This window comes from Melozone crissalis, unplaced genomic scaffold, assembly GCF_028551555.1.
Source record: "Melozone crissalis strain CALT ecotype California unplaced genomic scaffold, PUWL_Pcris_2 ptg000017l_1, whole genome shotgun sequence".
NCBI lineage: Eukaryota > Metazoa > Chordata > Aves > Passeriformes > Passerellidae > Melozone > Melozone crissalis.
In genome coordinates this window covers 11,987,898-12,002,262 of record NW_026535795.1, presented here as the reverse complement: position 1 = coordinate 12,002,262, position 14,365 = coordinate 11,987,898, and the positions used below count along the sequence as shown (strand labels likewise).

The following is a 14,365-nucleotide window of genomic DNA, read 5'->3' as shown; positions in this document are numbered from 1 at the left end:
ACTTAGGCATGTCTACAGCAAGGTGAAGGAATACTGTGCCCCTGCCCTAATTAACCACCCCTCACAAAGTCCTCAGCACTGCTGCAAGTCCCCTTAATGTCCCAGTGACTGGTCCAGTTTGTTTCCCCTGCAAAGCCCACCACATGTACCCACCTGCACAGCAACCACTGCTACTGACCTCAGCCTTTACACACCATTATGAAAGAGATTTCACTTTTGAGAGCAGCACTTTACCAGAAGCATTTCCTGGAGCTTCTGTTCCTTTTTTTATGCCACATCAGCAATACTAAGCAGAGAAAGAGGAATCAGAAGCAGGGAAACCAGAAATATTTGTAACGTTCACAAGCAGCCTGAGATACCCTAGTGAAGGAGAAAACAGGGAAAAATCCATGTTTCCTACCACCTCAGGATGGCCATTTGGAACTACATGGTCCTATGAGGAGGACACCACGACAGCAAACACCACCTATGTACAAGTTCTGCAGCATTAGGCAATGCCATGTGCTGCTCTTTGTGCTGCAAACGCAATTCCATGTGGCTTGGGATTCCACCCTCTGAGTGGAGCCAATTTGGGCAGTCCTGGACTGCTGCTGGTGCAGGAACCTGTAGTGCAGCTTGGCCCTAACCAACCCAGATGAGCTGCCTGCTCCTTCCCATCCAAGCAGGACTGGAGACAGCCACAGGCAGCAGCTCTGAGTTTTGTAAGGACTTGTTGCTTCTCAGAGACACTCAGCAATGCTCCAAACATAATTCAACTTTTCCCTAATCTCCTCCTCTCTGAAAGCAAAAACCATGGTCCTGTATCTTTTCAGAGCTGGGCAGTCAAGCAAACCTTGGTATAAGTTCAGCACCTTTCCCATCTACACTTTCTTAGGAGTAATCTAGTGGCTCAGGTGTTTAAAAATAAAAAAAAACTCTTCACCTTTCAGAGGCTTTAATTTTTTTTTTTTTTACCTTTCATACAGTGTGACAAGTGTCAATTGTTTTAGGAAGCCAGGCTCACTACAACACAAAATGTGAGAGGACAAGATGAGAGAAATTAATTATTGTTTTGTTTTGAAGAAAACCATGTGCCCAGAGAGGAGTAGTTTTATGAGTTACAACCCTCAGCACTGCTTTCCCCAGTCCTCAGTGCCACAGGTTTGTCACAGAGTGCCTCTTCCATTGCTCCTACCAGCACTCCTGGCTGACAGCTGCACACTACAGTGCCTGGTCACCTGTGACAGAGCCACACTAGGAGAGTTTGTCCCAAAACAGTCAGGGGAAACTCCCTGCTTAGGAGGAAGAGATTTTTATTTTTTAGCACTGTGAGCACCATGACTGACAGCCACCCACCATTTTCATATCCACCCCAAGCTTTTCTCAGCAAATACCCCCACAAAGGCTGCCAGAATAACCAAGAAAAATGTTCACCAAGCCCAAATTAAAACTGAGTAGCTGCCTCACTGTCACACAAAGATTTACATGCATGAAGAACCCAGTCCTTCAACAAACCCAGCACAGGGCCAGCACTGGCTGCCAAATGGCTTTATTTGCTTTACATCTTTACCTGCAGGAGTTTACATAGGAGTTTTCATTCAGAAGCTGCAGTCATTTTACATCAGAGCCAGCTATAGAATCTATTTAACTAGCATGGGAGTAAACACTTTCCAGCATTTCACCCATGCCTTATCAATATGATTAACTACTAGGCAGTGTGTGTAATTCTTCACTGAAGGAAAAGAGCTGTGGATAGAAACTGCAGAAACTCAATGAAGCCAATTTGACAGCCACAGCCAGAGCCACACTGCTATAACCATGTTCCTCTCAGCAGCGGGGTGGCTCCCCAGTCAACTTTACACCAGGTGACTCAGGGGGACCTTCAGCTGCACAATAAATCACTTAGACTATCTGATATTTTTATTGCAATGACAGTAAGATTTCTCCATCTGCTGTGCTCAAGGGACTCACCATATCCCAATGAGTTACTGCATGCCTACCAGGAGTACATCTTATTGTGCTTCTGCCCTGTCACATACAGTCACAGCCAGGTTACATGAATACAAGCTCAAGGGAAACAGCAAAATGCACAGGAGAGCCAGGCACAGCTCTGTCTGAGGAGGCAGCTGCCAGCTGAGCTAGTTCAGCAGGAGTGCATTACTTCTGGAGCTTGGACATCACACGTGAAACCTACTTTGCATCAATATGAAAAGTAAGTTTTACATGGATTTTAACACTAGTAACTACTCTTGTGAAAAAAAAAACCCAGAAACATACTTCAGATAAGGCTGGAAGTAACTTTTCTTCCTAAAGGTAAAGAAGCCAGGCTGTCTGAATGCACCTCACATTCAAGTGCAAGGAATCCACATATACACTCAGGTATTAGGAGAACCTTTCTGCCACAGGAGTGGAAACTCGCCAGCCCACAAAACATAAACACGGGAGATAATGGAGCTCATTAGCTTTTAGCCGTCGGATGTTGGCTGCTGCTCTACCCACATCTCCCTCCTTCCCCAGGCAGTTGTGGCACCTACCTCACTCCAGTCTGAGCGCTCGGAGCTCTCAGCAGGTGCAGCTGCAGAGGCAGAGCTGGGAGTCAGCGCTCTCCTCACTGCCATGCCGGGCACCTCCTGCATCCCAGACGGGCAGAGAAGCTTCTCGGGAAGGGCAGAGAAGCTTCCCGGCACAGCTCTTCCCAAGGACACCGCAAGCAAACACGTGCTGAACCCACCTAAGGATTAGCCCCCCTCAGGTTTTACGTTTTCATTCACCTCAGTAGAAACTGACACTGTTTGTACATTTCAGGGCGCTATTCACACATCCTCTCCACCACTATAAAAACAGAAACTTACCAGTAAAAAGCAATTTTGTCCCCAAGCTTCTTTTCGTTGACATTTCTGTCCAGGACGTTGTAGCAGATGTTGGTGGTCGCTCCTTTCATCCATTCGATGAAGATCTTCCCCTTGGTCACATCGAAGTTGTACTTCAGGAACTGTCCCGTGGGCGGACGCTTCCAGTAGAACTCTTTAGCGATGTCCCCCCAGAATTCTGCAAAGGCAACGGGCACCGGAGCCCGTGAGCGGGAAATCGGGATGAAGGAAGGGGGATGAGGCAGGTAACGTCTGTGGGGACACGCGCGGCACCCCCGAGCACCGCACAGGCGGAGGCTCTCGGGGGGCTCCCCGCGCTCCCCATAGCCCCCGGAGGGCCCGGGCAGCCGCCGCCCCGCCGCGCCGGCCCCGCTCACCGTGAGGCTCCTCCACGGAGCGCTGGTACAGGCGCTGGTAGTGGGACAGGGAGGGGATGTGGGCCGCGGGCAGCAGCTCGGGCCGCGGCGGGTAGACAACGGCCTTCTCCCCCGGCAGACCCATGGCGAGGCACCGTTGCTGCGCGCGGGCGGGGGCCGCCCAGTCCCGCTCCGCCGCCGCGCGGAGCCGGGGGCGGGTACGGCGGGCACGGCCCGCCCTCGCGGGGGAGCGAGGCGGCGGCCATGTTCAACGGCCTGTGCTGGTGGCACCGTGTCGCTGGTGTCCCGCTGTCAGTGGTGTCACCCTCCCTGCAGTGTCCCTGAGTCAGTGGTGTCCCCTTGTTTGCTTTGTGCTTTCTGCCAGCGGTGTCCCCCTGTCAGCCGTGTCCTTGTTTCAGTGCTGTCCCTTGTCAGTGGTGGCGCCCTGTCAGCCGTGTCCCCTATGTTAGTGGTGTCCCCTGTGTCAGTGGTGACCCCCTATCAGCCATGTCACCCTGCAGCTATGTAAGCTATGTACCCTACGCACCGTGTCCCCCCTGTCACCAGTGTGTCCCTCTCCAGTGGTGTTCCACTGTCAGACATGGCCCTTCTGTCAGTGGTGTCCCTCTGCTGGCCACGTCCCCATGATCTGTGGTGGGCCCTGCCAGCAGTGTCCCCTGTCAGTGGTGTCCCCTGACAGCCATGTCCCCAAGACCAGCAGTGACCCCTGCCAGCAGTGTCCCCTGTCACTGGTGTCCTCCTGACAGCCATGTCCCACTGTCAGTGGTGTCCCTTGTCACTGGTGTCCTCCTGACAGACATGTCCCCCTGTCCTGCACCATCAGCGCTGTTCCCCCATGCCAGCAGTGTCCCCATTTAACAGCCCAGCCCTGTCAGCCACCTCTCTCATGCCAGCAGGAGTTGTGTCCCCTCTGTGCCAGTCCCTGCCACTTTGCCAGGCAGAGGGATTGAGGTCCATGAGCTCCTCCTTCACCAGCCCCAGCACAGGCCAGTGGGTATGGCCACACTCCGTGCCTTGTCCCCATGCAGAAAACAACTTTCCTGTGGATCCATGGCCCTCCGCTTCTCCACTGAGCTGTGTGTGCACAGCAAGCTGTGGCAGTCCACTGAGCACCTTCCTCCTGCAAAAACTTTGTACAGATCTCAGATTTCCTGAAGTAGTGAAAAATTAAGTATTTTTTCACTTTTTTTCACCAAGAAGGCAGTCAAATGCTGGAACAGGAGGCCAAAGTAGGAACAGGATCACAGTCCTTAGATACACAGAAAATTCAAGATAAGCCCCTGAGTGGCCATGCCCCTTGCAGCAGGAGGCTGGAGCTGGGGTCTCCCAAGGACCAGTGTGATTCCAATAGTCGGGTCCCAGAGCAGGGGTTGCCTGTGGTTGTACCTCCTGCAGCAAACCCCCTGTTATCCCAGTCCTTAACATCCCCTGCATTGAGCCCAGCTGCCCCAACAGCATTGCCTGCCCCTATGACATTGCCTGCCAAGAAGATATTTCTTAGGAAGGCTGCCAAAACCTCAAATTCCTTTTCTTCACTGGGGAACCCACCCCTTGGAGCAAAGCACAGGCCCAGGCAGCCACCTGCCCTGGGAATTTCTTGCTGGTTTGGGCTAGGGCCAAAGAGCACTCAAAAGATTAAAGTGCATAAACTTAAAGTTGGCAGAGTGTCAGTGGGCAGGTACAGCCTACTCTGGTATCCTTGGGTTTTCCCAAGTGCAATTGTGCACTCCCTGGGAGTGTTGCCCTGCCCTAGATTGGAGGAGACACAAACCTGTGGATTGGTGAGCACTGTCTGCCACTCCGAGCAATGTTCTCATCAGCAAAGAGGCCAGAAGCAGTTCTCTACACAAAAGCAGCAGCACTGGTTTGTATTTTTCATTAAGGGTGTTCCCTGGTTTTGAAGGGCACAGCTGTGCTGCAGCTCCCTGCTCTGTGTCAGTTTGCTGCCTGCCCACACTGCTTCAGGGCAAAGGTTCTCCTGTGACCCCTTGTGGGAGGACACAGCTGGTTTACTCCGAGGTGAAACCCAGGAGTAGCTCAGGTGATACCTCCCTCCATGGACTGTGTCCTATGGGCAAGTCTCACTCCAGAGATATTCTCTACACACCTCCAACATGAGCTCAGCAGGATTTACATCCCAAATCTGTCAGTCACCTTCACACTATGCTGTAGTCCATGTAACAAAGCTTCCTCAGCCATGTAATATAAAATCCCTGTTCTGGAAAGCTACAGGGTGGCCTTATATTATTTATTTAATTTAATTTAATTTAATTTAATTTAGTTTAATTTAATTTATTTTATTTTATATAACTATAACTATAACTATAACTATAACTATAAATATACATATATATAAGCTATATAGACATTATATATATCATATATATTTACATAATATATAACATATTATATAAAATATACATTTATATATTATTATTTATATATTATTATATATAATATTATTTTTATATAATATAATATTAATAAAAATAAATAATAAATAATAGATAATATATACATATTAATACACAGATAATATTTATATATTGTGTATTTCTATAATTTTAATATTTTTATTATATATTTTATTTTATTTAAAAAATTAAAATTTTTTTTAAAAATCACAGGAATATTAGTGTGAAGGATCTCAACCTCTATCACATAGATGAAAGTGAAGTCTCCAACACAATTCCAATGCCCAGATTTAGCCCATTCCTTTTTAGGCTTTCAGCCTGGGATCAGCAGTTTCTGAGCCCAGGCCTTCTCTGTGGGTAAACCAGTAAGGATGCAGCCAAATTTTGCAAGAAATTTCCCTTGGCCAGCCAGCAGTATCATTACCTCCAAGTTCCCGATTACAAAAGGTGGGGTTTTTTTAAGAAAAAGTCATTTTGGCTCTGCAGCCTGGGCCCTTGGACAGGGGTATTTTTGAAGCTCCTCAGGAGTTTTGGGAGTTGCACTCCAGCACTGTCCTTGAATCGATGGTCTGGGAACAGCTCCATGAGTTTCTGGATACACTTGGCACATCATTTAACCCCAGCTGGAAACCACTCTGTTCCTCTCCTGAGAAGTGGGACAAACCCTGCACCTCTAATGTCCTTCAGAAGACACCTCAAGGTGATCATTTTCTGTTAGGAGTTGCCAGCCTTCAGTTCCAGCAGCCTGTGTCCCAGGGATTTTGCATTTACCAGCAGCTCTCTAACAAACCCTCTGTCCCCCTCAGTGCCAGGAGGGGGGCTGTCACTCACCCCATGGCTCGGAAAGGGCTTTGTCACTCTCTTTGTCACAGGACAGTGTCCCAGAGCCAGTGAAGAGGTGGTTTGCAGATCTGGGAGGTGCCCTCTGCTTCCCTTCTCATTGGCCTTTTGCTTTCAGTGATCTGGCCAGCTGAAATCCCCCACCAGCCTCAGTGACAGCATGATTTCTGTCCAGCAACTGCTGCCTGGGTGTGTAGGACATTGTGAGCCGTGAGACTGGGACAGCCCCACAGCTGTCCTTCATCCAACATTGTCCAGCTTGGGCTGCTGCAGCCAGGGAATTTTGTTCTTGTGCTGCAGCTGTCCAGCCCAGGAAGCTGCCTGATGGGGAGAGGGTGCATCTCCTCCCAGAAAGCACCTGCAAAGCAGAAAATTCCAAATAGCCTCCTGTTTTTTTCTCCAGCTCTCTCATGTTCCAGTAAATCTCCCAGCAGCTGCATACAGGGTTGTGAACCACAGAGACCCATGGCACAAACACAGCCCTCCTCACCTTTTCATTTCAGTGTCTCACAGCTGGAAAACCACAGAATCATGGAGTGCTGTGGGTTGGAAGGAAACATAAAGCTCATGTCATTCCAACCCCCTGCCATGTGCAGGGGCACCTTCCATTAGGCCAGGTTGTTCCAGGTCCCATCCAACCTGGCCTTGGACACTTTGTGGGTATGTCCAGCCTTCCCTTGGTGATTTTACAGGATCTAGGAAAGGGAATCCTGCTGTGTGACCATGCTTTGCTGCTCCAGTTCCTCCACCCCAGGGCAGTTTGCATCCAGCTGGGCTCCTGCCCTGGGGGCTGGTGTGTGCTGGAGCTGGATGCTGCAGGTTTGCTCTGAGCTTGGCTCCCAGCTCTCCTAACTCACCAGAAAATCCTCACTCGTGGAAAATCAGCTGCCCTTTAGGCCCTTTATTGCCTCTTCCTCTAAAGGAATAAAAGTACTTAAAGTGTGTATGTTAATGAAATTACTTAAAGTGGATATGTTAATATATATTAAGGTCTCTTGAAGAGATTCAGAAGGTCAAAAAAAAGATACTGGCCAGGATATGTGGCATCTTGCTCAAACTCTGCTTTGGATACTGTGGAAGCTTGGGGAAACAGCCTCTGGTGCAGCACCCACAGCAGCTCAGCAGCTGTGCTGGGACCCTTCTCTGCATCTCCCCTGACATGAAAGATCTCAGTCCTGGAGATGCTGGGGGTGGGGGAAAGAAACTGGAAAGTGTGGACTGGTTTGTACACCTCAGACCTCCTGATGCTGGTGGGGTGAGCAGGAGGCAGCCTCACATGGGAACCTTGTGCTAATTTGGCATAAGTACTGCTCCAGGTGGGCAGGTGACTTACCTGGGGGTCCAATAGGGGTCACAGGGCATTGCCTTCTGGCCTTATTGCCAATAAATGTGGGAATCACATCCCCATTCATGCAAATCACTGAGGGGATCAGGCAGGAAGGATGCAGCCCAGAGCGGTGGAGGAAGGAACCCAGGAAGGCATGGAGGAGTCTGAGCTACACCAAAGCATCAGTGTGATGGCTGAGCCTCATGGGCATGTCTGGAGGAGGGCAGCAAGCCAGCTCCTCTCCCACTGCCTGTCCCCTCCTCCCAGAGCATCTCCTGGGCAGGGCAGCCTGGACCAGGGCCTGGTGAGGCAGATTCAGCAGCTTGGTGTAACACCTGTCAATGATGCTAATCAGAGAAAGCATCTTTTTATCATGGATCTTACTCTTGGTGAACTTATCACAGCAAAACAAGTTTGTGCCTTGCATGGCTGTGCCAGAGGCACTGGGAGTCTTTATCAGAATATCCCAAAGTGGGAAGGGAAAGATTTCTTTAACCACAGGCAAGGACAGAGAACTGAGAGGCAGAACAAAAGACCAAAGGATCTGGAAGGAATCACAAATGACACCAGCAAAAACTCCTGGGACCTGCAGAGCAGGGGTGAGATGGAGTGGGAGGCACAGGAGATGGAGTGAGAGGATGTGACCAGGCTGTGGATCTTCCTGCTGGGGCTTTCTGGGGTAATTTTCAGCACATAGCCAGGCTGTGCAGCCCTTCACTTGTGCTGGATGAATCAGCACTCAGCAGCAGCAGGGTTAAACACCGGGTTGTTCTGTCTCCCCACTGAGGACACTCCCCCTCGTCGCTGGCTGCAGAGGAAATTTTAATCAGCAGCGTGATAAGAGCCCTTCAGTCCTGCTGGGAGTTATCAGCTCCTTTGTTTGTAAATGTAACTGCTCAATACCAATACACTTGGCTCTGGGTTCCTGCACTTCCCTGCTCCACAGCCCTTTGGCTCAGGCTGCTCCCTTCCCTCCAGCCACCCCTTAATCAGGGTATTAAAACAGCCCAGGTTGTGCTGAAAACACGGATCAACCCTGAGCTGTTTCCTTTCTACCCCTGCTGTCACTGGGAGAGAGGGTTCTGAATTTGAGGCAGTTTTAAGCTTCAAGGAGTAGCTGATGAATATCAGAGGCTGGTAATTTAGCCCTCTGCAGAGTACAGACAATATATTCATAATCATTCTATATGGAGATGAGCTAGTAATGCAATCAGGCTTATAAATCAAACCCAGGAGACATGTTGGTGCTGTTTGCCTGAGCTTCTCGAGCGATCTATCCACAGGAAAATGTCTGTCTGACTCTTAGATGGGGCCAATTAACTTATAAAGATGCTCTCTCCTCTCACAGTGGCTCATTTGTTTACTTGGGCTCTGCCAGCTGGTGCTATTTTCATTCTGGGAGAGGGGGCCTGGTTGGTAAGAGATTTGTTGGAAGCCTGGGCTGCAGAGGAAGGGAAACTGCCTCAGGAGAGGCAGTGCCTTCATCAGCAGCACAGCAAGGAGACTGGGGTTTAATAAACATCTTCCCTGTGTGAGCTGTCCCCAGGCTCCAGAGCGTGTCCTTTCACTCCCATAAACGTGGCTGCCTCCTTTTGTCCCTGTTTGATTGAGCAGGGAGGGATAGCTGGAGCCCTGGTCATGCCCAGGGTGAGGCTGTGTGGGCACAGGAGCACATCCCACACTCTGGCAGATTGGGAATCAGCACAGTGGGGCTGGGAGGGTGATGCCAGCACCCAACAAAGCAGCTCTGCTCTTGCTTTGCTTCCTTCTGGCCTGGCCACATCCTGCCCCACGCCATGTGCTGGGAGCAGGATGGGACCTGCTTTGACTGAGCAGGATTTAAGGTGTGCCAGCAGCCAGGCAGGGCTGGGAGCAAAGGGACAAGGAGCAAAGGGACACAGCTGGAGCAGGGCCAGCACGGAGCTGAGCTGAGGTCGGTGCTGACACCAGAGGGTGGTGTGGTTTCACGCTGGAAATTCACCGCTGGAGACACATCCCTGCTCTGGCACGTTTGTAAGGAGACAAGCTCACATTTATTTTTTTCATAGAGATTTTTAATGTTTATTTTTTAACAGACTCGGTTTAAATTTTTGCTTTCTACAATAATTCAATGTAAAAATCCCAGTACAATATACAACAGTTTGAACATTTGGAATAAGAAATCCAGCTTGGGGAGACATGTAAGTTCAGCTAGTTCCTAACACAGGTAGCAAATTCCCTCCACCCTCCCCCAGATTTCCCAGCCAGGAAGGCATATGGGCAGGAATGCTTTACAAATGTCACACCCACCCTGTAAAGACACTGGGTGCTGTGTCCCTGCAGTGGGACATCCCCTAGGAAAGGGCATCCTCCCCTCCATGGGATGGCTGGGAGCCTCCAGCATGGCAAGGCAGTTTTCAGGGAAGCAAGGCTGGCTGGCCCTTGTGCGTGAGTGACATGGGATGCTCTGAGAAGGCCCTGCATGCAGGTCCTGCAGCGTTTGGAGCTCCCTTGGCATGGAGAGGAGATCTGTCCTCCCCTTGGCAGCACTGCCAGCAGCCTGGTGCCCTGCTGCAGCTGTAAGGCTGCTGGAAGGGGATGGCCCTGCAGGGGCAGAAAACAAGGATGATGAAAGATCCCTGGCTCTTGGGTCTGAGGGGACATCTCAGGGATCACTCACTGGCCTGGGAGCTGGCAGCTTTTTCAGGAAGCCTCTTTGGGTTGGTCCATGGTACTCAAGCAGCCTGGGAATAGTCCTGCTTGAACAGCCTGGAGTGGTCCTGCTTGGGCAACGTGGGAAGGTTCTGCTCCAGCTACATTGGATGATCCTGCCCAAGCAGCCTGGAGAGGTCCTGCTTGAGCAGTTTGGGGTGCTGCTGATCAAGCAGGGTGGGATGGTCCTACTCAATCAGCATGGGATGGTCCTGCTGGAACAGCATGGAATGGTCCTGCTCAGGCAGCATGGGATGGCTCTGCTTGAGCATGGTGGGATGGTCCTTGTGGAGCATGGGATGGTCCTGCTGGAGCAGTGTGTGTGGTGGGTCTGCTTGAGCACCATGGAGCAGCTGCAAGTGGCAGGGATAGTTCTTCATGTCCTACAGCATCCCAAGCAATGCATTCAAAGCCATTCCTGGCCTTTCTCGCCCCTCTTGGAAATCCTTCACTGCTGGAAGTGATCCTAGGGGAATCTAGTCAAGCTGCATGTTCCACATCAGTTATTGCTAATGTTAGACAGGGACATTGGTGACTTTATCTGGCTGAAACCTTTATCTGGTTACTGAAACCTTCCAAGGGCAGAAGTCATCCCCTTTTCCCCCATGACCAGTTCCAGCTGCACTAGCCCAAGGGAGAAGTGTTTTCTGATGTCAGGAAGGGCCCTTCCTGTGTGCATCAGGGGTGGCTGAGCTGGCAGTGGCTTTCCTGGGTTGGTAAGGGATGGGATAAGGCAGGAGAAGTGGGAAGAGAAGCAGAAAATTGTAGCTGGAGTCAGATGTGCTGGGAGTAAGAGTGCAGGGAGGAATGGGAGAGGTCAGGCTGGGAGAAGATTGGAAGTCAGGACAGAGGTAGGAGATGAAGGAGAATGTAAGGACAGTTAGAGAGGGAGCTGTGAGGTAAGGAAGGACGGCTGGAGGTCAGGGAGGGGTGGAGAGGGAAATCTGTGAGGTTGGTGGGACACTTAGAGGATAAAGAGGGATAGGAAGGTGGGGAGAAGTGGAGGAGCATAAGGAGAAACAGGGACACTGTGAGAGGCAAATGACACAGGATGGTGAGATAGGCAGAGGTTGAGTGTGAGAGAGACAGGGAAGAAGTGAAAAGTAGGGGGAACAATGGGAAATGAAGTTATACCATCTTCCAACTCCTTCACCCTCCATCTCCTTCACCCTCCATCTCATACTTCTTCCTCCACCTCAGTTCTTCCTGAGGTGGAGGAAGAAGTATGAGATGGAGGATGAAGGAGATGGAAGATGGTGGAAAGCACAATGAATACGAAAAGTGAGGTTGGGGAGGATGAGGAGACTGGGCAGATGGTAGGAAGTGGAGGGTGAGGAAGGACAGGCAAATAGTGGGTGGTGTGAGGCATGGGGAAGGATGGAGGACAGTGGGAAGTGGAGGATGAAGAAAGTGGACAAAATCAAAGAGGAAAACAAGAGTGGAGGAAAAGATGGAGGGGAGATGGAGAAGAAGAGGAGGGACGAGGAAACTGGGAGATGGACATGGATGACAGGAGGAACAGAGACACACTAAGGGGACAGAAGAAGACAAAGACTGGAGGGCAGTGGAAGAAGATGAATGAGGAAATGGGAAATGGATAAGCACAAAGTGGGACTGGGAATATGGAGGTTAAGAAGGTAAAATTGGGTGACATTAACAGTTGAAAGGATGGTGAAATAGTGGGAGGTGAGGGTGGAGAAGTTAAGGACATTAAGAGAGCAGAGAGGAAGAGAGAAGAGGATGAAGAAAGATGTGGAGAAGATGAGGAAGGGAGGAGGTTGGGCTGAAGGTGGGAACTAATGGAGAATAAGCAGGGATAAACTGATGTTAAGATGTAGAGGGCAGTGGTGGGGGGAGCTGAAGAAGACAGTGAAATGTTGACATGAATATGAAAGGAAAAGCTGGAGGCAAAGCAAGGCAAGGATGGATGGGGCAGGGCGAAGGTGAAGAAGGAAAAAACATGAGAGGAAGGTGGTGAATGAAACTAAGGAACAGGATGTGGTGAATGGAGGAGCAGTTTAGAGGGGTGGGATCAAAGTGTGGCAGGAAGATTGGAGGGTGGGATATGGAGGGCAGTGGAGGAGCACAGCAGGAGGGATGGGAGGTGGTGGGTGATGGAGAACAAGGAGGGATAGGATGGTGTAGGATGCAGGAGCACAAGAGGTGGGAGGGGACATGGTGGGTAATGGAGGAGCACAGCATGGCAGGGAGGGATGGGACACAGCTGATGACAGCACACTGGAAGGAGTGTGGAAGGAGGGATGGGATGTGAAGGGAGTGGGGGGAACAGGGGGGATTGGAGGTGGTGAGTGACAGTGGAGCACAAGAAAGGACAGGACACGAAGGAGAATGCAGGACAGGAAGGAGGGACAGGACATGGTGGCTGATGGATGAGCACAGAAAAGAAGGATGGGACCTGGTGGGTGATGGAGGAGGGTGGCGGGGGGGGAGGGACACAGTAGATCACTGCAAGGAAGGAGGGATGGATGAACCACAGAGGAGCAGTGGAAAAAGGGTTGGGACATAAAAGAAGATACACAGGAGGGATGGGGTATGGTGGGAACAAGGGAAGGAGGAATGGGATGGAGTAGCACAGGAAGGAGGGCTGGGTTGGGTTAGGGTTGGTGAAAGAGGACAACAAAGAGGGATGGAACATGGCAGATCAAAGATAAGGGATGAAAGGGATGGGACATGAAGGATGATGGAAGAGCCAAAGAAGGAGGGTGGGTTTTAGTGGGTGATGGAGGACCTCAGGGTGGGACAGTTTAATGGAATGAACCTGAGGGAAGGCTGGGACCAGCAGGTGATCAGGGAATCACAGAATCATTAAGGTTGGAAAGGATCTCTGAGATCATCAAGTCCAACTGAAGGGCACAAGGGCAGGGAGCCATGGGCAGGGGAGGAAGGGGGATGTGGGTGTGTGTGCAGGCTGGGGTGAGCTGCTGGGCAGGCTGGCATGGCACATGGCAGCTGTGACAAACACCAGCACCACAGGGACAATGCAGAGCTGAGGTGACAGTGCTGGCAGTGAGGATCCACAAGGAGCCCTGCTGGTGTGGCACAGCTGGGGTCAGCACATGGGGATGGTGCCAGGGACAGACAGGTGGGTGAGGAGAGCATGGGACACCACGTGTGGGCTGGGCAGCAGGCAGAATGGCAGGAACAGAGGCACAGGATCAGGTCACCCCACACCTCCCTCTGCAGCAGCACTGCCCCAGACAGGACAGGCAGCACAGTCCCCCACCACAGCACGGGAAGGCAGCACCAAGGGTGGGGGTGAGGGGTTGCAGGGCCTTTATTCATCACACAACAAGCAGGCATGACACAGGGGTGCAGGATGGGGTGGGCAGAGAGCCTGTCATCGGGGCAGGAGGTGCCCTTCATGCGACCTTGGCATGGGCTGGTGAGAGGAAGCAGGACAGGGCAGGGACAAACGGCTTTACCCAAAACACCTCAGGTTTCACCCCACGCTGGGCACTGGCATGTGGACAGGGGCAGAATCCATGGAGGGGCTGGAGTACAATCAGCCACCTCCACACCTCAAGCAAATTTTCCCCACAAATTCCTTGCCGGCCTCATCTCAGCCGCCCTGGGAAATGCCCAGCACCGCTATTTACAGAGTAAGACAGAACTGACCAATATTACAAATAATTAAAAGGCAGTTTTAAAAATGAGAAACCACATTCGAAAAAAGTAGAGAGTCCTTTAAAAAAAAACCAAACCAAACCAAAACCCCGATTATCCATGAAAATGCTAAAAACCACCCCGAAAATATCTATGTACAGCAGGAGATTGCCCGTGGCAGTGCTGGACCCAACAACTCCATGGCAGGCAGGGACACAGCCCGGCCCTGGCTGCTGGTGAGGG

At 51.0% G+C, this 14,365-nt stretch overlaps 1 protein-coding gene across 1 annotated transcript in view; it reads right to left on the bottom strand.

Moving 5' to 3' along the window:
* The window catches only part of ACSS2 (acyl-CoA synthetase short chain family member 2), a 31,613-nt gene extending 28,237 nt beyond the window's left edge, over positions 1 to 3,376 (bottom strand). Inside the window, exons 1-2 of the mRNA XM_054274917.1 lie at positions 3,227 to 3,376; positions 2,832 to 3,027 (exon numbers count right to left, since the gene is read on the bottom strand). Coding sequence (XP_054130892.1) covers positions 2,832 to 3,027; positions 3,227 to 3,350 — 320 coding nt within the window. The 5' untranslated portion in view covers positions 3,351 to 3,376. The remainder of the gene's footprint in view (positions 1 to 2,831; positions 3,028 to 3,226) is intronic.
* Positions 3,377 to 14,365: the final 10,989 nt, after the last annotated feature.